The 27,979-nt window shown below is 42.3% G+C and overlaps 4 protein-coding genes across 4 annotated transcripts; 1 reads left to right on the top strand and 3 right to left on the bottom strand. All coding sequences in view use genetic code 11, as the record gives it.

Moving 5' to 3' along the window:
- Window positions 1-282: 282 nt before the first annotated feature.
- EGR_03696 (Negative elongation factor B) lies at window positions 283-3,863 on the bottom strand (the record flags this gene model as incomplete). Its single annotated transcript, XM_024492945.1, has 9 exons — window positions 283-822; window positions 898-1,805; window positions 1,853-2,219; window positions 2,257-3,000; window positions 3,034-3,238; window positions 3,279-3,400; window positions 3,435-3,593; window positions 3,628-3,807; window positions 3,846-3,863. The coding sequence occupies 9 exons, from the start codon at window positions 3,861-3,863 to the stop codon at window positions 283-285; spliced, it is 3,243 nt and encodes a 1,080-aa protein (XP_024352602.1).
- A 1,688-nt stretch (window positions 3,864-5,551) lies between these two features.
- On the top strand, window positions 5,552-8,657 carry EGR_03695 (Soluable nsf attachment protein 29; the record flags this gene model as incomplete). Its single annotated transcript, XM_024492944.1, has 4 exons — window positions 5,552-5,653; window positions 5,810-6,036; window positions 6,908-7,055; window positions 8,442-8,657. The coding sequence occupies 4 exons, from the start codon at window positions 5,552-5,554 to the stop codon at window positions 8,655-8,657; spliced, it is 693 nt and encodes a 230-aa protein (XP_024352601.1).
- Window positions 8,658-10,108: 1,451 nt separating this feature from the next.
- On the bottom strand, window positions 10,109-10,775 carry EGR_03694 (Acyl carrier protein; the record flags this gene model as incomplete). Its single annotated transcript, XM_024492943.1, has 3 exons — window positions 10,109-10,212; window positions 10,420-10,507; window positions 10,545-10,775. The coding sequence occupies 3 exons, from the start codon at window positions 10,773-10,775 to the stop codon at window positions 10,109-10,111; spliced, it is 423 nt and encodes a 140-aa protein (XP_024352600.1).
- Window positions 10,776-12,622: 1,847 nt separating this feature from the next.
- Window positions 12,623-27,255, bottom strand: EGR_03693 (Epidermal growth factor receptor substrate 15-like protein; the record flags this gene model as incomplete). The annotated part of the gene is made up of 14 exons (XM_024492942.1): window positions 12,623-12,943; window positions 13,018-13,173; window positions 14,063-14,112; window positions 14,506-14,613; window positions 15,756-15,927; window positions 16,164-16,292; window positions 18,261-18,410; window positions 19,973-20,029; window positions 20,324-20,606; window positions 21,775-21,954; window positions 22,919-23,148; window positions 26,257-26,439; window positions 26,509-26,610; window positions 27,142-27,255. 14 exons carry the CDS (start codon window positions 27,253-27,255, stop codon window positions 12,623-12,625), a joined length of 2,235 nt encoding a protein of 744 aa, XP_024352599.1.
- Between the last annotated feature and the right edge of the window lie 724 nt (window positions 27,256-27,979).

The raw sequence follows: 27,979 nt of genomic DNA, 5'->3' as shown, positions 1-27,979 counted from the left end.
AGAAATACCAAAACTGGGAGGCTCGCCACCCTGGGCAACTCATCGTATTGCCATAATTGGGCCCGTGAATTGAGTTCGAACAGACCCCGACCCCCAATTTGCGCAAGAACACTTCAAACAAACACCCGTCGACATCTTTTACGCGTCTCCCTTGGCCATAGCTAGGATAACAACTCAATTTAATGCGCCCCCCAGCTAGTAATCGTAGAAACACCAGAATGAGAAAAAAGAGATGAAATCAAGAAAACCCGACTGTACAACAATAACAGCAAACATCCATTTTCACGGTGATGCCGGCGGCTGCGGCGGTGATGACGGCGAATGTGATTCCATCGGAGCAGCGTAGCGCCTTAAATCTCCAGTCGGTGACAATGACACCGAGTAGCTGCCCAATCCACATCCTCCCTCCCCCATATCTGTTCCCATTGGAGTCGCATAGGTGGGATAACTACTGCCAGTGCTACCGCTTCCAGCAACTGCCGAAGATGCGTCGACACCGGGCGACGGCGGTCGATAATCCGCTAACGGTGGCGACGGCAGGAGTCTCCCAGGCGGGGGTGCTAGTGGTGACGGCGGTGGAGGCATTGACAACCCAGGATTGGTTAGAGGTGTTGCCATGGGGAACGTATTCATCCCTGCCACGTAGCGAGCTCCACCAGAGCGTGGGACAAAACGCATTGGAGGTGGCATAAGTCTACTCGGTAAAGCCATCCCACACTGCTGCTGCGACATTGTTCCTCCACCACTCAACGGACTCAGCGGTGTTGCCGACATTCCAGAAGCCAGTTTCGATGTCCCCATCATTGAAATCGTCCCGGCGGACTAATGAGGGAAAATATACACTTATAAAACTACTGTATGGGATAAGGATAACAAAATAAAGATGCTTTTATGCACTGTGGATCGTTCCAACTCCCGCCGAAGAGTTTCGAGAGCTTCCACAACCTTCGCGTTGGACGATTTGAATCCCGTAGGTGTGAGAGGAGGAGAGACTACAGAATGATCCTCTCCCGCACCACTACTACTTTCTTGGGGCGGATACTCCACGTGCCGAGACAAAGCATTGAGTAATCTCTCCTTTTCACTAACACTTCGAGGTGCAACATTCGTAGACACCCCCATTTCGGTAGTGGAGAAGAAATTCGGCATCGGAGTGACCGCACCCGTTGAGCCTGGGGTGGTTGGAGTAGAGGGTGTTGCAGGGACCAACCTAGCGCACTGTGCAAGAACCAGGAGTTGGAGATCGCTTTGAAGAGGCAGGCTGGTGCGGAGCAGGCTAGCTAGCTCCGCGCGAGTCACAGTGGAAAAGCTAGCATTATTTGCAATGGTGGACACAGCTGTGGCAGAAGGGAGGGGCGAGGTCGCACCTGTTGTGGAGGAAGCCGGGGAGGGATCAGTGGCTCCGGCAGACGACTTTTCCGACATAAATCCACTACCACTGCCTCCGTCAGACGTAGCAGGCGTTGATGGAACCGACGCACCACTTCCTGTTGTTGAGTCGTCCGAGGAGACAGGCAGAGATGCAATTCCTAATGAAATTGCTTGCAGACAATCCGGACGCCAGCGGAATCCGATTGTGAGCTGGTTTAAAGACGCAGGCATCGGTGAAGAAGATACACATTTCGATGAACGGGGCGCTTTTGAGGGTCTTGCTTGAGCAGCCCCTGCTGCAGCCTTGAGGAGAGCTCGGAGAACCGTCCATTCACGACGTTCCAGTGCAAAGAGAGCGTGATATTGGAGGAAAAAATGTCCCACCGGATGAGCCAAATAGGCGGGTGAAATCGCAACGTTTATAGGCTGAGCAGCTAAAAGGGAAGAGAGGTACTGAACCCTTAAAGAGGCGTAGGCTTACCATCAAGACGACGTTGCCATGTGGCAGAGGGACGCAAGTGGGAGGAGGAGTCGCTTCCGCCAGCACCGGATTTGGGCCAAATTCGATTCGCTATGCTACGAATTTCTTCACAAACCTGGCTACGCCAGGTGGTGAGATGGAGCTGCGCTGCGGCTGGGAGAACTTGGGTGATGAGAACCGTCGCTGGGTCCAACTTTGATTGCGGCGGTGGAGTTGGCGATTCTTCATGGACCACGTGCTTACGGGATCGCTTATTCTTCGGCTCTGATTTCGATATCTCCTTGTTCAAAACCACCTCCGGTAGGCACAAATCACTCTCCAAGCCTCGCATTAGCAAATGAACGAGAAATGGAACTTCAGGGATGCTCTAATGATAATCTAATGGAGAATATGAAGTCGCCTACCTTAGGTGACTTATCATCATATAAACCCGTTATAACAACCCTGAGGAGGGAGGAACACACGGTGTACACAACCCAGGGATCACGACATACAATCTGTATATCTCTAAAATACGGCATGAGATTCCAAAATCGAGCAAACCGTTGGAAGGCTAAAACTCCCTGATCCGATTTAGATGGCCCATCATCTGAGTCCACCTCCACCTCCTCCAACGCGCGTTTCTCGCCAGCTCTTTGAGTTCTCATCGACTTTTTTCGACCTCCACGTTCATCTAAGTTGGGGGCCCAGTCCTCAGAAGTATCCTGATCCAGTCCAATCTCGGAGGAGAGAGACAAATGGATGGAATGGCGCCTGTGGTGTCGGTTCAAATGAGCTGCCAGCTCATTGGCATGACGACGGTCGATCCGCTTGCTCTTGATGCAGGCATCCATGCACCAGACAAAGTGATGGATCGGATCTGTTACACAAATCCGGTCCAGCTTGGCCTCGATGAAGCTCATAAGGAGATCAAAACGAAGGGTGCAGAGCAGTGCGGCCGCTAAAGACTGCGGGGCAGGCAGAAGGGCGGGCGAAATGAAAATGTGGTGAAATGTAACACTTTCCTCCTTCTTTTGACTACCACCTTTGCCTGCCTTACTATCCGTGAGCTTCTTGATGCATTCACTGGTCGAAACTGTTCTACGGGTGGCAGACTTTTCTATCAACTGTTGATATTTTACACTCTCCTCCCGCAAAATTTCAAGCGCCTAAAAGAAGCGATGAGACTTTCAACAGCTTACTTTTTCATAAAGATTCTCGTTTTCTCCTATCATTTCGACAATTTTTATCAAAGACAGGTCTTTCCGACGCCGACGTTGGGGCCAGTAGAGAATAGGCAAGGTGTCAGCATTGGCTGAAGTTACAGAAGCCAAAAGAGAATCGAGTAGTGCCTCTGACATTGCATTTTGATAGGCGTTCAAAACGTTCATTATCTCCTCTTTAAATCTACATCAAGCCCAAAATAAGAACCAGGCGGGAATCCCACTTTTTTTGATTAGTCATCCAAATATGACGAAGGACTGGAAGAGGGGCATCTTTATACAGATAGTTGTTGTCAACGATCAAGGAGACGTAACGACTTTTAATTGAGTTCATTTGCCCAAGAACCTAAGTTGAATAGATATTTCGAAAGCTGACACACCATCATAATAGCTGACCGCATGTATGGATGATGAATATAGATCATGCCAGTACGAATCAACTTTTGCCAGAGCTTTTGGTGTTTTTTATCATCGCCCCCCTCGGCGGCTTTCGCCAAAATGCGCGACTTAACAGCTTCCAAAAGGCGATCGTTTATGTTCTAGCTGCAAATGAAATGAAGCAATAAAATCTACCCATAGAACGCTATGACGACTAACATCGTGAAGGTCAAGAATTTTGAGAGCCTGACTGAAATTCGGCACCATTTGTTCCCAATACTTTTCTTGAAAACGCTCTATATCCTCCTTGCTAGTCGTTCCGTTCATGAACAACTCTTCTATTGACTTTTTCATTACGGGAAAAGCAAAAGGTTTCTAAGTTAACGGTAAGAATATTACACGGAATAACCAACCTTCCCATCGTTGTCCATTTTGAACAACTATTTAGGTATTCTGAATCGAGCGCTCTTCCGCAGGAAGACAAACACCGCTTTACATTGACCGACGGGTTCGAAATAGGGTAGAGTGAATACCAGCAAATTTGGATCTACTGCTACCAAAAATTTGATAGGTGTCAATCACTTAGTAAGGAATACAAGATCCATAATGCGCGATGTGCAAAATGAAGGAAGGTCTATGATTTCTCTTCCATAATTCCACCATAAAAATCGGTGAGTGGCATCATCATCAAACAAGCCAGGTTTCTTGCTACTCGATTTTGCATCTAATCACACACAAGTGTGAAATTAATGCGGTGGCGATGCACTGCGAGTAATAGTATAAATTACTAATATGATTGTTGCAAGGTTTAGGTTTTAGAGGCCAAAAAATGGTTTCTGACCACTACATCCATATGGATAGGCATTAATAAAGTTGATAAAAAGTAGCAGGAAGTAATAAAAGCAAAACCTTTTCCCCACAAAACTAATTTAAACCACAAACTTTTGAAGGCGTATGCATTTAGATCAATGGTCCTGCAACTAGCGATGAGCATATATGATGGATTGTGAACCCTGTTTTCTTCCAAAAGAGTTCACAATGTAAACGGTCAGAGGCGTTTTGGTCAAATATACTAGCTTCTCACGGATTCGATGACTAACGTTATAGGTTTGTAGCATTTTTCCAAAGAGCGCTGATTAATTCATAATCATTTAAGCAAAAGTTTGTATAAATGGAAAGTTAGGAAAGATGCCTAAAGGAGAGGAGGCTATGTACGGCTTTAGTTAGTTAATTAACCTTTTGTTTCGTTTTCCCGAACCTTAGAGTCTGACACTTTGTTTTACTTCATGGAATACCTCCTAAGCCAAATCCTTAGCCACCCAGCCCTTCTACAGGACAGCGATGCACCTCATCTCCTAGCATTACGACTTCTCCCGTGTTCAGGATAGGCCACAGTGTAGCGTCCCGGGACTCCCTGAAGACGAAAGAAGACACAATACTCGGGCAGAATATATATTCAGCACGGAGAAGGTGTCTGGGCTATTGGCATGGCCCAAAAGGCCAGCTTACCCAGCGAGGTAAAAGGGGGCTAATTCGAAGTACAAAAAGTGGCGCCTCACCAGAACCGAGGGATAAACCACTATCGTATTACAATAGTATCCAATTCATTAGAATTTGCCAGCATCCCGAAGGGGCTGACAACAAGGATAACATACCGTTAAAAGAGATCATATTTTTAGTCCAAAATCCTTCTTAAGGGTTTACTTATTTAGTTAAGTGGATTTTAACCAAAATATATTGTGAACATTTGTATTTTGAATGCAAATGATGTTTGCGTAAATTACAAGAAATTGTTCTGTTAGTCGATTGAATCTACCCAATTTTACCTGCTTTTTAGAAAATCATAGTGCAACTGGTGCATCTTTTGAAAATTTGATGGGCATTACAATTGACTTTAAGTAATTCTATTAGATAATTGCAATGTCAGTGACAAAATGTTGTTTTCAGTTACCGAAAATATTATTAATTTGAAAAAGTAATGACTTTGTAGCTATGCCCTACTGGGTTTTTAACCATGCTTGAATGTACTGCAACTTTTCAGAGGCGCTAAACAAACTGATTTGATTGTCTTTCCAAACGACCTTTCCGATCACTTCCTGTCAAGTCAGCCAGAAGAGTTATGTCAAAAAATCCATTCGATGAAGAACCATCTTCTTGGGATTCTGGTCCTCACACCACAAACCCTTTTGATAAAAAGTATGCGAACTGCGACAACAACCTCGTAAGTGGAACCTTGGTTAATTTAAGCGCTTTTAAATCCCATATATTTGGAACGCCACGACACGCGAAACATGCAGCTAGAAGTAGACGTTTGCTTGTTTTTTAACATGCATACTAATTTGAGCACATTGAATGGTATTACCTTAAAAAATTTCAGGCTTTTGCGACTCCGCAGTCGCGAACGCTGGCTAGCCAACAGCGAGCGCTAGACATCATGAGTCATTCGGAGCATATTGGGATCAGCACATTGGAAGAATTATCGGAGCAGGGTGAAAAGTTGGATCGCGCTGAACGGCGTCTCCACCAAATTGGTGAATTGCAGAAAGACAGTCAGAAAAGTGTCAATGCTCTCAACAGTTGGTGGAGGGGTTGGTTCTCAAAGAAGTATGTGGGGCTGTTTGAACCCTTGTGTTTTTGGACATTCGAGAATGTTCTTCCACTTTGTTTTTAGTACAGGTGAATCTCTCCATGACGTCGTCTTTTTTTGCCAGAGTTTTGGAATGGCTTTTTGTAGTTCATGTGGTTAACCTCTAGCATTGAATGGGTTTTTTTTTTTTCATTTTTTGAAGCTCTACGGAACCGTTTTCACCTTCTCTTCATTCGAAGATTTGCCTATGAATTCTTATTAGGGGAATATCAGGAAAGCGATGACGTTACCTCTGACGCTTACCTTTATTTAGTTAACTTTATTAGTCAGCATTAATAATTATTGTAGCTATGTGTAGTTTCTGCTCTGGTTTGCATAGCTTTCTTCTTGACCAAATGTTCTCTCTTGATTTTGACTGAGAATTGATGATTCGGTGTTTGGAAAACGGTTATTTTATTTGCCGTAAATAGAGAGGCTGCTGTCTAGTTTGTATTATAACCTCTGTGAATTTGGCATTCGCTCTGATTGTCTAGTCTAATTGTGAGAAATCTTTATTTGGTTTTGAAAGGTTCTGGACATACTGTCATTAATGTTTTTTGCTACTTACGATTTGTAACAGTCGAATAGCACTTTTACCCTCAAGTATTTCAAGTTCTGAAATTATTCTGTTGATTTCACTACAGCGACAACTTCTCTAATCCTAACAAATGTCTGCTTGATGATTACTTTTTGCTGTGTCGAGTGACTAATTTTTCACCTTTGCAAGCGCCTTTCACTACGTTTTTCATTGCCAAAATCAATGTTGCAGATGACAATGCCTTGTAGAGACGGTATATGTTTGGATGTTGAGCTTTTTTCCCAAAAAATTGGTTCCTGATATTTCTGAAGGTCAGCACCTGGTTGTACGGCTGAACCAACCAAAGTAGAAGCAGCAGCACCAGTCACGAGGGATCAACCTGCCCCAGCAGCTTCATACCTCTCACAGAACGCTCGATCAGTGCCACCTCCGTCATCCCAGTCATTTCCTCAATCCCAGGTAGAAATAAATTTATCTCAGTGGACTAGTCTGATTTGGTTGCAAGTAAACCCGGCCTTCGCTTTCATTTTCGCATTCCTGAAACCCCAAATCATGCAAACTCCGGACGTTGCTACTTAAATAGGTACAAGTAGGCTGCATTCCATCAAATAGTAGTCCCTTGAATAGCCTTGGTATCATCACTCAATCGGCGTTGTCATCCTTGTTCTTGCGTTTAACCCATCATTTCACCAAGTAATGAGAGGTCGGGACTTTGTGCGATTGAGTCATGGACATATAGGCTCTTACTCTCGCGAACTAGTGGGTAGCTCTTTTTTAAAGCAAATTTTGCTTTATAAGACCTTCCGTCAAGTTTTAAATCTGTAGTACTTATAGATACCGTGCGAGATTAAATTCCAACTACCTCCTGTGGTTTAAAATTGCCATACCCCCATGAAAAATAATCATCAATTTGTTCCCTTCAACTGAAATCCAAATGACACTAGGCTTTCACAGGTGTGTATTGCAATTTTTCTCATCGACCGCTACAAGAGAAGCATCCAGTGTTTGTGAATACCATAAATCCCATTGATCTGAAATAGGTTTAAAGTCTCCTTAATAAACGCAACAGTTTTAGTGATACTGAATCCTTCATTATCACCCCGAGCTAAAAGGACCCGGCTAATGGGGCTTTAGTTAGTTGCTGCTTATGCGTTTGAAAATAAATTGGAGGTATTTTTTCCGCTACTGAGTTGGTGGCAGTGATGGCAAGTACCTCATAAGTAAATAACTTCGACTTTTACTGAATGCCTCAGGAAAACGTCATGAAAAAGGGGATGTGCTGTGGATGACTGAATCTGCAGTGAGCCATAATTAAATGATTATCGAAGTCGCGCCTAATTTTGGCAAATGTCCCTTTCTCAACTTCTGCCCAACGACCAGTAGTGAAGCCCGACCAGAGTTGGATATGGTGCATGTTTTCCACGTCACTACAAAAGTGATTGGCACAAAATGCGCTGTAGATCGCTACTTTGCCTTAAACATCACTTCTCGGATAAATTCCTCTCCGATGGTGGAGAGGACGTATCACTTCAAAATCAAGGACATTACCGTCATCCGTGAACCAAGGCGCATTTCTGCCATCACATAAGCTCATCTCATTCCTGTCTCCCAGTCGGTCGCAATACTCTGGGAGGTGAAACAGCCCAAAAAGATAACCCGAGGGGCACCAGACTGGAGGCTCTATTGCATAATTTACTACATCTTGGGGGGATGAATTGAGTAATGCGAGTTGTTGGTCGATCCAACTCCAAGCTTTAATTGCCTTGAGAGTAGTCAAACGTCGATTAAAATACAGTTCCGGTTGGATTGCTAATAGGTAGGCGTCATTTTCTCTATTTCCTTTAGACCACACAGCCGCGTTCCCAGTTCGACGTCAATATGGATCTTATGTCGTCAGGGATGTCGCGCTTGCGGGATATGGCAACGGCCATGAATGCAGAGCTAAAGGCGCAAAACCAACAGCTAGATCGTATGGAACCTGCGTTGTCGAGCGTCTCGGACACCATGACGACGCAAAACCGACAGATGAAAACACTCCTGGGTGTGAAGTCGTCGCGTTAGTGACGACTCGAACCAATTACTCTACCCTACAGACTGTGATTATACCTATTCGTCCTACATTACATTACCGATATGGCAATTTCCATACTTATTTGTTTGTTGGGGGAGGTGCTTTATTGTCATGCAGTTTGGCTTTTTTTAGAGTAATTAGCCACCAGTTGATAATGGCGTTAACAACAGCATTCTGAGCCAAAAGTGGTGCTGGACAGGCCTATTTAAGCATGAAGCACCGTCGGGCCATTTCCGAGTATTTACGGCTAGGGGAACGTTATGTTTTAAAGGTCCGGATGGGGGACATAATAACAATTTCTGCTTAAGGGAGTGAGACCACATGCGCTGAGTCAAAATCTCCTAGCCAAGACAATGTTATCTCTCCGCTTTTCTTTTTGAAGAAAATCAAGTGGCGAGAAAGCGCATCACATGAGCTGACTGATCGAACGTTACATTGCCAAATCCTTTTCCTTTGTGCAGTGAAGGTGAACTAAGTCCGCTGTAGCTGGCGCATAGTTAATCCGAAAACAACTATTTGATGGCTGCCGAATCCGCTAACAACGACTATTTGGGATGTGGAATAGGTTCAGTTGCACCGCCCTGACCATGACATGGCGGGTAGGATCAATGATGAGAGATCAAGGTCGACATCTCGTTTTGAGAGACAGCATTGTCTCCGACACCAACCTTTAGTCACACAGTCTGGAGCCTGTTAACAATGTTCTGATCAAACATGAATTCGGAATATCAGGGGACCTACGAGAGGCACTTGAGGGGTTGAGACCATAATTCCGTACTATTGTTCGCGTCGGGCTTTAAAAGGAATACATCATCTAGGTATGCATAACCGTCTGGCAACAAACGTTGCAGGATGGTGTCCTTGCATTGTTCAGTACAAGAATTCAATAGATGAACTCAGGGTAAGCATGAGACAGTGACAGAGGAAATAGCCCAGACAAGTGCGTAGTTCGTGCGAAACAAGGTTCTGCAGATCGTGGTAAAAGCGCTACACAAAGAACGAACCTTGTAATACTTTAGAAATAATTGTCGTAGCACCACGAAAAGCGCGACGAATGCTAACTAGCGCATGCGAAAAATGCTTAATTCACAAATGAACTGAACAGCAAAAGAAGTAATCAGGAAAAAATGAACTGATACGATAATCCGCCTTTACAAAAATTAGGGTATTCCATGACGGAAGACACTAAAACCATTCCTACCAGTATCGTTAACACATAAAAAATTGAAAGTCGAAGATTACAAGACACGAAGTGCCACTGGGAAATGTGACGCTGCGAATGCATCAGCAAACGAGCTGTAGCACCCAACCCGACATCTCAACAATAACATGACGATTAAAAGATGATTCCACCAGAAAACTGACATTAGCATATACAGTACCTGTATACTGACAAAGGTACTAAAAATTATCAGAAAAGCGTAAAAGCTCGGTAGAAGAGTTACTCAGTCACTTTGGTCTTTCGCAGCTTCTTCTGGTAGAGCATTTCCACGATTTGCGCGGGGGTCATAAGCTTTTCTGCCTCGACATCGGGAATTTCAAGACCTATAAATATTTCAAGTCATAATGTGAAGTTCAACTCAGTTAAGCAAATTCGGGTTTAAATTTCATGGAAGCCCAGTGAAGGCTTCTGCAAATGTATTCATCCATTTAATACAGAGACGTTTAAATGAAACACTAGAGGTTCCAGAAGAAAAAAATTGGGGGAAATAACAGCAACAAAGCTGTATTATTCTGTAGAATTGAACTTACTGAATTCATTTTCAATTTCCATAATCACTTCGATATGATCCAAACTATCCAAACCCAGATCATTAATAAAGTGGGAGTCTAGACTCAGCTTTAATATTTTGTTATTTCTAAACAATTTTTCAAACCTTTTCAGCGTTTATACGATCATAAGCTTTGCAAACATTGAGCACGCGCTCCTCAAATTCAGCACGATTCACCTCACTAGAGAATGCTCGAACAAGTAGTTCAGCATAAGTCCTTGGTGATGTATTAAGTATAACTGGCACAGATGGTTGGATCGCCCTGAGGAGAAATGTTGGTCTGGAATAAATTGACGTCCTGAGGAGAGGTCGCAACGCAGCATACCCAAACACCATTTTACGGAGTTAAATGGAGGCAGAACACGCTGTATGCCTATTGGCATAATGGAGAAGCAACATCTAATGGCCGGAAATGCAATCACGGGTTGACGGCAGAATTCAAAAATCAGAAAGGAGCTCATATTTCCATACTTCTTGAATATGCAAAAAAATTCCTAAGGGGGCCATTTTATTAGCTGCATGTATCTTGTCGCTATGGCCCCAAAATTATGAGATATAGAAAGCATTTAATTTTGGCAAGTTTGAAGTGCATCAATTTTCAACGCAGCTGCAGTCGTCTTCAGCAATTACATGTGTTTGTTTGATATATCTGGGATCTAACACATAGAACGCTCATGTGTGGCTTATTAATACAGATTTAAATCTGGTAATTATGTTAGTTTGAGCAAATAACTTGAGAATTTAGTTGGTTGCGTCAGATTACTAACCTATCACTAGCAGTCTCAATCAACTATACGAATTACTACTGTCCGATATTTCATTTCTCTTTGGAATTACCAACTTTGTGCCATTTTTCCTAAAAGGGGGAATGCATCGCCAGGAGTCGAAAGGAGGTTTCATTTCTTCATAAGTACCTTCTAAGATTTGAATATCGGTGAAGCTTTTAAAAGTACAGTACCAATAGTTCTGGAGCTTTTTAATGCTTTACTCAATTGGGTGTCCATTAGCCCGAACTCTTCAGCATACGCAATTTGCAAAGCCGCTTTTCGGCACAGAGCCTCAACTACGCCTAAATCCTTTCGCCTCTTCTTTGTTAAATGGCCTACCTTTACGCTGGTACGTATCGTAACAGCCCCTGGATGGCCTTAAGGCGTACGAAAAATGGGACCTCTTCGTCCAAGCAATTTTATTACCATAATGTATGATGCACTCAATGAGAAAACCTTAGAATGCTTACTCGATTGGTGTTACCCAAATTATTAAAATGAATACATATGGGACTGTCTCAGCAGGCCATGACGGCACTAAAATGTTCACATGCTTCCCACTCTCTATTACATCTATAGGCCTTTACTTGCGATGGCGTGACAGGCCATAGGTTATTAAAAGAAGGAACTCGGTTGCGTAAACTGCTACCCATTAAGAAGGATTATGGCCATAAGGCCATCAACGCATTCAACCATACCTTTGTTTTAATAACTTAGCTCTCCACCCAGTCCTGATAGGCGGCTACACCGTCGAAGAAAGTGACGCTCAAACCGGTAATATTTGGAAAAATGGGGTCCAGTAGCAGAAAATAACCAAAATCCACCTGTTCTGTTGGCTAAGTCGAGCGTCAGCCACCAGGATGTAGTGGCACCACAAAGCCGTCATCGCGCCGAAGCAGCTTTTGGGCCTCCCACCTGATGATTCGCCTGCAGACAAACACCTCGCCGCACCACCTCAGACACAGGACGCACTATCACCCAAAGGACTTGAGGTCGATAGTTCGTTAAAAAAGTGGGATAAAAGTCGGCCAAATTCGACGAATTGATACCTTTGTCTGAAAACATAAATGTCGATAACCGCACATCCGTGATGCTACCGCGGCAAGTTCTTGTTCATCCCAAAAAGTCCCTTTTTACCCTACAGTAAGTTAAACCTGAGATTCAGATAAGAGATCATGGGATTATATTATAAATAACACAATCCGTCAAATTACTTATTAGCTAAGGGAGTAAGACGGAGACAGGCTTAGGCGGATAGAGGGGCCATATAGCGAGGCAGGCCGAAAGAAAAATGTGATTGCAATGTCACTGATCAGTCACTGCGAATCAAATACACATTCGAGTATGCCTCAGAGGTTACAAGTAACAATTCCAAAAGTATTAATAATTTTGCAGATTCTCGTCGCAAAGCATCTTCTAATTCGTGCCTCGTGCCAATGCTTCAAGATACGAGAGCCGCAGCGCCAACTCTAAATCGGCCTCTTCTTGAGCGCGCAGTTTCTCCTCCTGCTGCGCCGCCCGCCGACTCTCGCGGGTGGCCCAACGCATCTGTTCCGCCTCATTCATTGATGCCGCAGCCGCTGCTGCTTCCCGTCCTCCACCTCCGACACTAGCAATACGAAACGCGCCGCGACCGCGTGAGGAGATCCCGTTGCCTCCGATCTTGTCAAGGGCGCTGCGGAAGCGACTTTTCGGTGAATCACCGTGGCGAGATGATTCCGTCACGCTATTGGCCTTCTGTAATAACTAAAATCAGACTCAATTATTGTCTACCCCTCTTTAAGGCGTCAATAAGTTACTCTGGAACTCACGGTCTTGTTAACATTGGGCTGATTAGGGGGGCGTGGAGGAGGAATTTTTTTGGTTCCAACACCGCTACCGCCACTACCACCACCTCCATTGTTGGCGTTTGTGGCCGTGGAGGGGAAGGGGTAGTCGGTGGATTCGGAGGGCGCGCTACCAAAAATCTGCAGATAAATGGATTGGACAAAGCCATTATTCAGGCTATTTAAACTGCAATTAAGTAAGAAACGGTTTCGTCAATAGGGAGTGATTATGACTGAAGTATCTAACATTATGAGGAGGTACATGAAAATCGGCAATAATTCTTGAGAAGAAAGTAGAATTCTGCCTTGGTTAAAGATGTAGGTAGCAAGGAATGGAGTACCGAAGAAATGGGAGGAATGTGGAGGAGAGGGTACCGCTAAAAACAACTCGAATTGCTATTAAGAAGTTCCGTGATAAGGGAACGATTTTGAGAGTTTGAGGTAATATGGACCATTTCGATGAAAACAAAGAAGCGTAGGACACTTATCATAATTGTATGCAAAACTGAAGACTAGTGGGGAATGGAAGAAACTACGCTCATATCCTACTTAAATCACCTTTGAGTAGAGAGGAGTTCAGGAACCAAGAAAGACTCGCCTTCGCTTTACTCATAAGCGGAAAAAGCGAGATTGGGAGTGCCATTTTTCGGACCGAATAATTACAATAATCAAACGCTTGATAAAAACTAATTTTGCCCAGAAAAGTAAAGCTTTAGGGCGGTTTCAAGGCGCTATGAAGAATGGGAAGTGATTTGGAACCCGAGGAATCACTGATTTTCGGGACCGTCAAGAAACCATATCCGCTTTTACAAAATTGATAAAAAAGCAATTTCAGTGTTTTGACCAATTTGACTCAATTTTCATGCGAATTGTAGAATCGAATTAGTCTAAAAAATTGCTTCAAGACCAAAGACGTTTTGTTTCACTTTGTAAGATAGCTCGAGCATCTTAAATGTAATGAAACAATTCTGCATTCTGAATTTTTGAATTTTATAATAACTTAAGAACTAAAAAAATAGGACGAACATACGGCATCGAATTTATTGGAGTCGAACGGAAATTTGGGATGATCGGAGGAGGCTAAAACAGTAGAAAAGGATCACACAAGAGGACAGAACATCTCATTACATTCCAAACTTTCCTGCATGATGTGCGCTGTAACCTCCACAGTAATTGTGAACAAATGCGACCATTCCAAATGGGCTTATAAACTAGCAGAATTTCGAGGCCTAACTCTAAGATTAGTGAAAACTCGGGCACTATACCTCAACGGAACACCATATCAAATAATAACTTCCGGGAATTATAATTTGTGTCCAAAATGAAGGGCAACTGGGAAAATTCTGGCTTTTAAATTGAATCGAGTCTATTTTTACGACTGAAAAAACCACAGGGATACAACTAGCGACTCCGTGAATCCATCCTTGATGGAACAATCAGTCAGCCCTCTTTTAGTGGATTAGAGCCAATTACCCTTGACTAGTGGTGAGAAGGGATCAGAAGCAGCGGGCATGAAGGGATCCATCGAAGCTCCCGCCGATGCACCAAAGCCAGTACCTGCACCGAATGCATCCACAGAACCTAAAAAAGAAAAGCAAAGTCAGTGTGAGAAGGCAACACACGATTTCGATACCGAAAGGATATTTAAGGCCCTTATTTTACGACACGGAACACTTCAGTACTACATTATCAGGCGTCCATAATTGTGCTGTGTATTCTAAATTACACGACTAACCTAATAATTTACGCTGATGTTTCAAGGAAGACGTGCGTCTAGGTGGAGCACTTAGCAACTATGGAGGGAAGGGACCAACCGTAGACGATTGAATCTGAGGAAATGCATATCAGATAAGTCGCCACAAACACGAGCGGTCTTGGTCAATGACATAATCACAACTGATTATTTTGCTCGATGCATAATACTAACCCCAATAAATATTACGGATAGAATATTGAGGGAAATGATGAGGCTGTATCTTCCCTCCATTCCCCAGTTAGCGCGGGACATGTTGGTAATCTCCGCCAATCATGGAAAAACACGAGTTCTTGGTAGTCTCATAATTCCAGATACGTTTCCTTTGTGACTTTCCTAGAAATAGCCCATGGGTTATGAATATTGTCTCCACATGACATTAACTTAATGGCATTCAAAGCGACCGCGTATTATATTGCAACCGTAGTATAGTATACTAAGATGGACTTCTGGAATTTATGCCATGGATAACCATCGTTAAATTCGAAAATACTTATGCTACGAATAGACATCCTTGTGTTTTCTTCAACTCTATCCTCTTGCGATTGCTAAGACAGAAGAGCAATCGAAGGGAGGGGCTAAAACTACATTCAAATCAGGACTTGAGTTAATGTAACAAAGTAATGTTTGCTTTTCTTGTGCGTTTTACTACGCAGTCTTTCTAAGTTTCGCAATTTCTTTGTGATTTAGCACACTTAATATAAACCTACCTATGCTTCGTACACCTTTGCAGATAACACGAACCTCACGATTCGGTACACATAATGGTCTTGGCTGAAAACTCTAGCAAGAATGCAAGAGGATTCACGGAGAAAACAGTTGCTTTCTGGTCTGCGCTTAAAACTATAAGTCCAGTGAAATTAACGAATTTGCAAACAATGCTTCAACGATGGAGAGACCAGTTCTGAACTTTCAGATAGAAACACTCTACTTCAGGTACAAAAGTTATCGTCAACCCCCATTCACTCACCAGTACTGAATGGGTCGTTGCCAAATGGACTGTTTTTGTCACTTTCAGAAGTTGGGGAGGTAAAGAAGGAGGCAAAGTTTTGGTCTGCGATCATTTGGGGTAGTGGATGCATGCCGACTGAACTGAGGCCGGCTTCAGTCACTTGCTCCTTCTCCGCTGCTACTGCCGCCGTCTTCGATAACAGGGAAATTGAAGGAAAAAACATCAGTTTCTCCAGTAGGAGAACACCGCTCATCCACATTACTCTTATTAGCTAATTTTTCGACCAATCCAATTAACGTCCGCCTTACCATCCCTTCAAAAGAAATGCAGGAGGGGAACATGCAGACCAAGCTCGCATTAGCAAAATATTTGGTAAAGTGAACAGGAAAAGTACCTAAAGTAGGCTATGGAAAAAATGTAACTCACGAGTTGTTGAATGAGCGCCTCTTCAGGTTCCACAGTGGTGGTGTCACCCGCGAGTAGTTTGGCATACTGGTCCAGGGAGAAAAGCAGTTTCTCACGAATAGACTCCAGATTGGATATCTTTTTCGCCTCCTACACAGACAAAAGGGACATGGAGGGCACAATTGAGCGTTTAGAACAATGGCTTTGGAAGGAGATTTTAGGTACATCATTTAACAGCGAATTACAGGCATAACTGTTACCACAGTAGAAACCTTTGATTCACCATAGACAATAGAGAAACCTTCCCCATGGCCTTAGTTATACTGGAATTACAAGTCACAAATATGGATAGGTCATTTATATTTTTTTAAAAAAAGGGCCCACTGAAAAAAAACGGCCTTGACGACCAGTTATAGTAAAAAACATTGACACTGTTAAATCTTCTAAAAAACGCCAAAACGGAGTATTGTAAAAAATGTAACATCTTAAATCTCCTGTTCTGTTTTCAAAATGATATTATAAAATTAACAATTACTATTGCTTCGAACTATCAGATGACAAGGGGCAGTGCAGTTTGCGCTCTGGCTTGATAGAATTACTTTTGCAATTTTCAGTCCAGATCAGGGCCAGATGGTGGCTATTTTCATGATGACTGTTTTTGACGAGAGACAGGCGTGAAAGCTATTCAAACAGACATCGCATGTAGCAACTTTCCTTCTCTTCTTCCATGTGCCCTACGACAACACACCATGCATTCCACTGCTTGCTAACCGACCGATTCACTTGTGATACGAACTGTCTTTCGCATTCTAACATTTGTTAAGCAAACGAATGCATCGCTGATTGTCTCCAACCAATCACGCACCACCACACGCTTCCAGTGTGTCACTTCATCCACAGAGGACTATACTTGTTTGGTGAGCATGTAGTAGATTGTTTAGAGATGTCAATAAACTATGTGCCAAACAATTACGACCGAAACCCATCTGGCAAGACAACGGAACATCGTATACCTCATGAGGAAACAAAACTGTCCCACGCGAAGATTTGCACTTTAAGATGGGAGGAAGGGAGGGAAGTACTGTCTCACCTTCGTTTCACTCCATGTATTCCCCACGATGATAATTATTACTTCTTGGCTTCGGACAATTTGGAAAAAAATGATCTAGAAAATGGGACTAAGTAAGAACTGGGTTATTTCTTGGGCCTAAATTCCTAAGAATCATTCACCATTCCAGTAGCAAACACTCTCCCTTCAAACTCTCACCTTATCTGAGCAACGCCTACGCTTTTAAACCATCCAAAAGAGTACGCAATATTACACCCTGCGTACCTTCAATCGATGCCTGAAGAGGGGCATTACCACCCGATTACAAACTTACAAAGACAGCTAGCCACCTATGCATCACCTATCCTACTTCGCAGCTTCCTACTGTCTACAGCAGTTCATGCGTGTCGGGGCAGTGCGCCATTTCCATGTGACTCTGTGATTTATAGGTACATTGGACGCTTGGTATTACATAGAGAAAGCTAAATATGAAAAAAAGACTGCTAGTAAAGTCAATTAACTTTTTACTTGATCTATAGGCTAACCTTCCTACAGAGGTGAGACAAGAACTTGAAGCAAAGCATGTTTGAATTACTGAGGGCAAGGCACACTAACGGATGCACGTGCACGCTCCAGTAAGAATCACGTTGCACCAACATAATGAGGTTATCCAGATACCTCCACCTATCCTCTCTCCGTATGATCAGGCTAACACGAAACGATAAACAGAGCAAAATAGACCCACTTGCAGTACCATTTAGAGGTGTGAAAATTGTTTTATAACTGAAGATACTTATACGATAGGACAAGAATTATTGTTTAAAAGGGATTTAAGTGGGCAGCCACATCGTGATCAGGCGTAAAGGATAGCATAAACGACAGGTATGCAAATTCGAGACTTGAACAAAGAGTGCAGGACTGAATAAAGCTACACATTAAGAATGAAGGAAAATAAATGTTTAAGTATGGAGTAGAATAGGAGTTCCGCTTGCAGATAGAAACGAGTCATTTAAGTAGATTTCAACAGAGAGGTAATTAGAGTCAAATAAGTAGTGTTAGACATCGCTCACCAGGTCATTGCGCGAAGAAATAGCTTTATTTTCTGTTTCCACAGCCTCTGCACGACTTCGACGCTCAGCAACCTGTTGAAGCAATGCGGTCTCCTCTCGCTTGCGGTCGGTGATGGCGTTGCGGAGTTGAACCACCTCCTCCACTTGAGACTAAACGGTAGAGGAAAAAAAGATGGACTAGTGTGACCTTCAAGCAGGTGTCTGACTGGTTCGAATGAGGCGAAAAGCTTGTTCAATCAATATTCAATTGAAGGCAGTCCCTATCCAATGTTGAACTACCAAAAACATAATCCACAAACTGAGATGTCAAAAACCCCAAGAGCCAGATAATACTTTCAACTTCTACCACATCAATTGCACAAGGTTGAAACCAAGAGAAAGGTCGATCATCTATGTACGGTAATTTGAGAATTTAATAAGGTAAGATACCTAAGATGTTACCTAACCAATAGGTTGACACGAGAGCCACATCGTACTTGAATGAATACCACGGTGATTACCGGAAATCAGATAGAAGATATAATTCCCCTCCCTTTGTGTAACATTGTCACTTGTATTGATTCATCATGACTACTTCTGCTTACATGCGATACGACACTAAATTTCTGAATGTTAAGTACCATAAGAAAAGACAACTGTACGAAAGAAAAGGGGAATTACCGGGGTTACCCAAAATCCCAGAAAACGTTCCTGTTCTACCACCTAAATTTCCCAAACAACGGTTAATCTTCGAACATTCTACAGTAGGCCTCTTGCAGTTCCCTGAGTGGCTCAAAGTCAAGCACTCTAAGAATAATAGCAGCACCTCGGGACCCAAAGTTAACCAGGCACTAAGCACGCGTAATGAAAAACGCAGACTCGATTTTCGCAGTCTCTGGCATTCTCCACTTCCTTTTGTAAACTCACATGAATCAGTCAATGAGAACGCTTGGTCTGAATTCCTCACTGGTTATCCGGTCGAGAGTTTGACAGGACCCAAGCCACAGGAAAATAGAAACTTCTGATCATTACGAGTGGGAATTCAGTTCATAACAGAAACCAACCGAAAAAGACCTATACGACGCATTCGCGACGGGAAAACTGAAAAATCTATCAAAGATAACAAGATTGATGGAAAGTAAGTCAGAAAATATGGTCTCCAAAAAGGATTAAAACCTAATAGCGGACTTTCAGAAAAGTAAACAATACTGAGACGCTTGTGTATCCGCATTTGTGATAATATAGATCCCAATCAGAGCAAAGTAAGGCAATGACCACTTCGGGAGAGCCGACGATATTCACAAAATTCTGCAAATATGGATTGATAAATTGGACCCCATAGCCAAACCGAGAACAGTAGTAGCCAAGACGGAAGAGAACAAAACGATAATCACCCATAAAGAGCTAATAAATGCCAGTAATCACGAAGTAAAATGCTAGTTGCAGGTGGTCATAATGAAAATAGTTTAGTCAATGGGAACCTAGGCCACACTCAGAAAAATGTGGATGTCTAGAGCTTCAGCTAACGGAAATATAACTTGAAAAAGAGAAATTATCGTCCTATTTAGCACATAAGTCACAAACAGTAGAGAAGCAGCCCTTTTATTGCTTTTCTATAAAAAGCTATAAAAAGGAGTTACTGGCGGATTCATAAAGTAGGAAACAAACCGTGGGGACAATTATAAAACAGCACGATAATGACATTGAATACCTTATCTAACAATGCTACGTACACGAGACCCCACGGCTTCCTTCCCTGAGGCCAAGTCACACATATGTGGTGCAGTTAGCTGAAAAGAACCCAATTAAATTGGAAAGGAAAAATAGAGTAAAAGAAGAGAATGCAAAATGTGTCCGCAACAGCACGAGTAACAGTCCCAGTTCTTCCATGCACTCATAATGAAGGATTCCAACACCAGAACTTCTACAGAATGAACCCGTTCGAAGAGGAAAAAGGCTCCAAAAAATATAATCTGAATTAGCTTACGAACCTTTTAGTCAGATCATGACAATAACTAGAAAGCCGATTTCGACAGTTTAGGGTGGTTTTCATCACTTTAAAACGAGGGAGAATGAGAACTCACTCGAATAGAGATTTGTTGGGTAGTCACTTGACCCCGGAGGGTTTCCACGGCCACTTTGCGTTCCTTTGCAGCTTCAGAGACTTCAGTCAGCTGTAGACGGAGGGCAGCGCGACGTTCAGAGCGATCGGCGACATAGCGCTCGGCAAGGGCCCGCTGTGCTGCGAGATTGAGCGCCGTTTGGGCTAGCGTCTCCGCCGCCGCAGTCATGCTTGAAAGCTCAGTCGAGCGCTGACTCGCCTCGACCAAGAGCTTGGTTGATTGAGCCTCCACTGATAGACACTCTCTGCGGTGTGCAAAGAGGGAGAGGAGCAGAATTATTTGAGAGCTTGAGCTCTTATTTACTCGTGCACTCCATCCATTCATTCAATCGCTTAGTAGGTTATACGCTAACCAACAAACCGACCAACTGACAGGAAATTTGTGTTTAACGAATTTATCCGTCCACTCACTGGCTTATTCACATACTCTTCCCCCACCCATATGCCCTGTCATTCATTTACCCAGCAACAATCCATCTGCACACTCACTCGATCGGCTTAATCTCTTTTTCAATCTATCATGCATTCAGTTATTCAAGGAAAGAAATTCTGCGGTATTTTTTGGGACAGTAGGAGTGGATACAATGACTGAATGGGTTTGAAATGATCAATCAATTTTGGCAGAGGATGGGACCAATCACTAATAGGAACATTGAATGAAGAAACTCGCTCCATCGCAGAATTCCTTCCTTGTTCGTTCATTTAACCACTCAGCCATCTACATCATGGGACTAAAATGACGGTTTGTGACTGATCAGGACAACGCAGTCTAAGAGCGATTTCCCACAAGAAGCCCCGACGACTTCAATTAAAGCCTCACGAGACATGGGTCGTCGATGTTGGAGTAAGTCCATCAACCACAAGTGCATGAAAAAGCTCATCTAGTCGGTAAACTCGGTCACGCGTCCACTATCTTACTCGCTTGTTCAGACATCCAATTACTTACTAGTTCAAACAATCAGTCAATTACCCACTTTATTAGAATGAAGCTTTAGTGATATTTTGGGCCAGTCAGATTAAGCAAAATAAGTGAATAAACACGAGCAACAGGAACTCATTATTGAACCAATTTCCAACCGGCAAAACAAAGAATGTTTATTTTGCGACTTGACTTTTATTACAACCCCACGAGACGAGGTTATTCGACCGAAGCAAACATTGGTTTGCCAACATTTAAAGTGGAGGGATTGCTCTAGACCTAAGGGATTGGTAAGTGGTTCCTTTCGATAATGGCACACAATCTATTAACAGAGCAGGCTCTTAAGTAAGCCCTGCAAAGGAAGCATGTTAGTTTTTAGATGATTTATCATTGGGTAGAAAGGAACCACAACTAGATTGCTCCATTTTCTCTTCTTATAGGAGAGTGAAAAATCCGCTCTTCTCTTTTTACTTTTGCCTGCCAACTAAACTCACTTTCGGATTTCATCAATTTCTGCCAGCAGTTTGTTGGATTCCTCATATTCTTTGCTGTCCAGAGTGACCGGTCGTAGACTGGGCGGAATGAGGGCCGGTGGCAAGGAGGTGGGAAGATCTCGAGAGCACCTCGAGGCTATCTGCTCATTAACCAGATGAATTGCCACTATGAATTGCTCTCTGCAAGGGAAGGCACGCTGCTGAATTGCCCCCTATAATTAGTTCTATTATGTGTGGTGTTTGACGGCCAGTTGTTTTTGATACATAATTGACGAAATTGGTGATAACGAACGTTGTTCATGTCATCTACTTCTAGAATCACAACATTTGTAGGCCTTGATAATAAACCCGCTTTCGGACCGTTATGAACTCTAACGTCTTAAAGTATAACTTTGGTTCTGCAGGAGCGGAAGTGGTGGCGAACCCATACTTAAATGAGTAAGTGAAGACCAAAAACCAACTGGAACTTGCAACAGGAAGGCCATTTACGGAATGCTGGTCTTTGAAACCCACGCCGATCTTGAGTTCTGCTAATGCTAGCAGATAGTGAAGCAAGAACAAACTTAAACAAAAAACGGCACATAAGTTGACACCTCTATCAAGTAAGTGGGCAGGCAGTAATAAGAAGACAATATAGCTAAAAGTATGAATGAATACAGAGGGTAGCCCTTCAAAGCCACCCTGTATTGCGATTTACAAACTTGTCATGTGTTTGGAAAAATAATCCAATGAGCGGCAAGCGGCTTAGAACATCATTCAGCCTTAGGTAATGATAGTAACCAAGGGATCCCACCGGAACCCAGACGATTAATCGCTGTCGTTTGAATTGTATATACTTCCGCCTTGTTCCTGATTTTAATATGCTCGACTATGTTGTAGTGGGAGACAGACGGGTAGACATGGAAAGTATTGCGGACGCTGGATTGAAAAAAGATGGAACTATGGGATGCAATTATATTTGTTCCGATGGCGTGCCCAACAATCAGAACTTGTCTTTCACAAATCTGACTACAAACGAACAAAGCCTATACTTTCTGAGCTACTCGTCTGCCAAATGTTTTTCACGTTACTGATAAACCTAAGCCATGATGGTTGGGTCTTTTAACGCATTGTGAAACATGCGAGTGAATTCCATCGAACTCACTGATTCAGAGAGCCAGTGTGTTGAAGATCGACCAGATCCCAAATTCGCGCCAACACGGTCTGTGGAAGGTTAGAGTGCATGAAAAAATCGCGAACATCCTCCCCCGTGACCATTCCATCCATGTTTTTGTCCAATTTAGTAAAGACCGCAGAGTATTGGGTCTGCTCAGCCTTGCTGATCGCCCAATCGGGCATGGGTGGTGGTGGGCCCCCAGCTAGGGCGGAAATCGCCTATGAAGACGGAAAATGTTAATCGCAGATTAGCTCAGTCAATCGAAAAATCTGTATGAAGGTGAAGATAGAGACGGCGATTGGCACCAAATCATTATCCCATATTCACACGACAAACAGACAATCAGTCTATTGTTTGATTTGTATTAATAGTCAGCTATCTACGCTAATTTTCTTTCTAATTATACTATTGTGTAGCTAATGCAAGGATAAGCTCCAAAAACGTGACCCAAGCACCGAGGCAAAATGATAACCAAGAAAAACACCAGGAATTAAAGTTGCTATTAAGAAGCACCTGGTGATCTTTGAGAAGACCAGAGCCGCTTATTTACCTATTTATTACCATCCATGCCTTTTCAAGCCCTTAATTAGGTTGATCAAAAGCAATTACAGAAACCATTACAAAAAAGAACTTTTTGAAAATGGTAAAGAAGTCTGTTTTTCCCTTAAGTCATGAGGGTTACAAACAGAGTCCAAATATGAAAAGGAGGACGTGTTTCTGGAAGCACATTTTGGCACAGGAACATCAAAGGGTAGAGTGTCAAAGAAAGCATGATTGACAAGAAGCTCTCTAATAGTCAAAACAACAAAAATGAATCCCAAGCGTAAAGAAAATTCCATCAAAGTGGAACTGTATTTGAGCATAAAGACGTTTTGAATGGAATCGCTCATAGTTAGCTAAATGATTAATTGATGCTCATGGTATTTTAGCTGGTTTGGCTGCCGGCATAAAAAAGTGCATAAAAAGCCACGCCATTTATGGATTTGTGCTTACTCTCCCTTACAGCAACTCCAGCACATAAGAAGACTTAAACCCATAAGCTATGCAGGTATTCGACAACTGCGCCACATCCAAAGCCGTTGGCGCAAAAAGAGCCAAGAAGCATGTCTCAAAGATGAACAAGTGCTGGTTGGGAGCCTGGGTAGGGACACCAAACGAGAAAGCGCAAAATTTTGGATATTGACTAGGATCAGAGTTGCAAAATAGATGTCAAAACGAAACCTTTTTTCTAACAGCGACGTTTCAGGTCGCGATTCGCCTCCAACCACTCAAACTCTCAACACGTGGAGTTCGCAATTTTAAGCATCTGTGTTGTTGGGATGAAGTGATTTGCATAGAGGTACGGGATTTAAGGATTTCTGAAGACTTTCCTGCATTTAAAAGCATCCCAAGTTAAATGAAATAGCATAAAATGACTACTTCGTGATAAGAGGACTGGAAATAAATAGAAATAAGATATAATTTATTAAATATCATGAAATAGTAAATTCATCAATTAGGCTGAAAATTTACATAATTGTCAAATGCAACTACTACTGCTAGACAAATGCGTCAGATGATAAAAATTAAGGAGCTTGGCTAAACAGCAGTGAAGCCAATTCTACAAAGTGAGTAAAGGCAGCGACTGTAGATTGTGGTGAAGAAGAAAGAACAGGCAAAATAATGAGATCGGGGAAGGTGGGAAGGAAGAACAGAGGGAAGGGAGGAAGGATGGATGCGTGGGAGTAAGGAAGGAAGGAAAAGAATGCAAACTATTCTTTCGCCGAAAATAAAGCAACGAGGACTTAATTGGACCAAATTTAAACTCAAATTCACTTGTACAAAGAGTAAAACACTTAGAATATAGCTTAAGGTCCATAAAAACAATAATGAAATCAATTAATGCGACTTAACAATAGACGTACTTTAATGAAGTAAGGTAAACGATAACGATGACGAACCAATTGCGTGTGGCAAAAGCTTGGAGATAGTGTAAGTGTCCTGACTAGACAAATAAACAAACAAAAGTGGGAAAAAAGTGCTTGAGACCGAAGTAAGGGCTTCATATCCTACAGAGGTAGTTTTAAAGTAAAAAACGACAAGGGGAGATTTCTCATACCGCTCTGAGTACAGACGTTCCTTTGGAACATGGTACAGGATAGCAGAATTTGTGCAACTCAAGGGGGACGAAAATTTGTTGGTCAAAAGTACAACATGAAAATGTATTGCAAAGGGGATAAAAACACCACTAGGAATACCATGGATGCAAAATGCAGGTTCATAAGTCATACGCGAAAGTCAACTAATTAGCTAGGAAACCATGACAATATAAAGCGTCATCATTACTAAAGCAGTGGGCAAAGTATAAACTAGGTAGACTAATCGAGCATAAGTTGAGCTGCCCTATTTGTGAGCTGGTGTTCATGCATCACGCAGACAAAGAATAAAAGAAAGCACATAACACCTCCATTTTTCCACAAAAGAATCCGAGTTAATTTGGAGAGGATTATGAATTGAGAGTAGGAATAATGGAAATGGGGCACTCTACGGCCTGCATGAAAACGGATGGGACAGGATGGATTACCAGTAAAATCTAGGAAAATATAACAACAGTAAAATAGATTCAACTGCAATCGAACAACTTTGAGCCTTAATAGAAGAACAGGATGATGATTCAAGTTTCAAGGATAGAGCAACCCATAGAGGAAATTGCTAGCCACACAGGAAAGAAGGGAACCGATGGGTGAATGTTTAAAATAGCAAACATTAATCCTTCCTTATGAAGAACCTATAAAAGGCAAATACGCAAATAAATCTCAAACGAAGTCAACTCAGGCTGTCCTCTAAAAATGACGATTGGGAGGATATTTTAAATGATCAAGAAGGACAAGTTTATAGAAAAAAGGACAAGTCAGATCAATATGCGCATAGGTCTGAATCATATTAGATAAAAAATGAAAAAGCCTAGGATGGCAAGTACTCATTTAAACAGAGTACTATAAATGCTTAAAGTTTAAGAAAGAAGGTCACGGTTTACGAGCACTGGTTTAAAATTAAGAAAAAACAGCAAGGTTGAGAATGGATGAAAAGAGACTTCAACACCTAAGCGGCATAGGTCCCGATTTAGGACCCCTAAAAATCACTAGAAAAACATTTAATTTTGATGAGTGGTGGGATATCCCAAATCAGCAAAGGCAAAATAGGGAAGTTGCAATTACTTATTATATTTGAACACCAAGAAAAAAGCACTTTACAACTCAAAATGAAATTTTATTAATCACCTAGATAAGTAATAACCTCACGACTTCAATAAAAAAAGGAAAAAAAAGTCTACAACTCGCCAGCACAGACGGGGTAGATGGTGAAGTAACCCCGAGATCAGAGAGGCCGGAAGAGGAAGGTAGAGAGGGGGGCGGCATGAGAGCAAGGGGTTCTGAGACGCCTCCACGTTTGTTCGGCGGCACGAGGTTCATAGGAAGGGTCTGGGGCAGGGGACGACCTTCCAGACAGAGACACACTAGGTGCATCGTCTAAAAGAAATATGTATTTGTTTGTATTTACGTGAAGGAAGAAAACGCGTGAAAGGGTAATTTGGGTACCAAAATGAACTCAAAGCGATCCAAGTAGCCGTCTTGGTCGAGATCGGAGAGATCCCAAATGATCCGAAGTGTTTCCACGGGAAGTTTGGTATCACGAAGAAACTGAAAAGTGAAAGAGAACGCCAAACTACATCCAGATAATAACGTTGCTTAAGATGTGGGATGCGGCTATTTTCGTTATGCGGAAGCACCCTAAAAAAGACGCGGCAAATAAATCTCTTACATTAAAATCTAAAAAGGAATCAGAATTGATGATGGAATGGAAGTGAAAAGGAAGGGAAATAACAAGGACAGAGGAGCAACAAGTGCTTTCCAGCATCGTATAGCCTACTGAGCCTTAATGGCGAAACAAAATGAGTAGTGCAATTAATAGCACCATCAAAAAGCCTTATGAGCAGAGTTAGATGCAAAATATAACTACTGAACAGATCGGGAAAATGACTACAAGCGAGTACAAGTACTAATAACTACGAAGAGATGATAAAACGCTCAGTTTTTACCTAATAAATCAGAGAAATACGGACCTCCAATTAAAGCAGAAAAAAACGATAAGAGGCAAAGGAAGAGAATTGCTCAAACGTAAAATCCAAAACCTGGCAAAATTACACACTTCAAAAGAATTAAAGAAGTCACCTTGCTCATGACCTCGCCAGACACTTTATCACCAGCATGTTCCATGTTTTCAAAGAGATTTTCATACTTCTTTACGTTCTCCGACGGAATCGCCCACTCCACGGACGCACTCATCTCGAGCTACGGGATTAGACGACAAGTAGAGCGCGTGAGGCAATTAGTCAAAAGGTGATTTCACAAAAACTGTATCTTCAACTATTAACAGGTCAAAATATAAATCACTAACAAAAGACAGCTAAGCCGCTATTTTTAAATTTGAAAACTAAAGTACTTTTGTTAGTAAATCCCAATATTTTAAAGTTTGCGCATATTTTGTTTTTTTTTGCGTATGTAATCACTTGAACATTAATTTTTAATGTAATGGTGCTGTAGTTATTTTTCATATCAGCACAATCACGTACTTTGTAGGTGCGAAACTCAGAGCATAATTGCGCCTTTTCACATGTAAACCAATTAATTTTAACATTTTCTAAAAAGATGAAAAGTAGGTTTAGGCAAGTAAGTTCTAAATTATACTTAATTTACTGGCTCTTAAACATGCTGGATTCGACCTTGGGATCCAATCTGGCATTAGTAGCTTGAGGATTCACGCGTCAGTGCTTGGGTCACTGGCGGGGCTCTAATTTCAAGAACGTGGGGGCCCTATGGTAATGCTGCCGTAATCTTTCCTGTATCCTTCTTTTTGCCTCGTCGCTGAAGTCGTTAGACTTTTTGGGGACATTTATAAGCCTTATAGTTTATGCTATTGATAAATATTATTTAAGTCATGTACTTTAGATGTAGGGTATTAGAAATGGCAAAGCTTGGTTTAGGTGTATTCTTGTGGGCCCATTAAGTA

Source organism: Echinococcus granulosus (assembly GCF_000524195.1).
Source record: "Echinococcus granulosus chromosome Unknown EG_S00020, whole genome shotgun sequence".
In the NCBI taxonomy this organism is placed as follows: domain Eukaryota; kingdom Metazoa; phylum Platyhelminthes; class Cestoda; order Cyclophyllidea; family Taeniidae; genus Echinococcus; species Echinococcus granulosus.
Note: the sequence above shows the minus strand (reverse complement) of the source record. Positions and strands in the feature narration are given on the sequence as shown.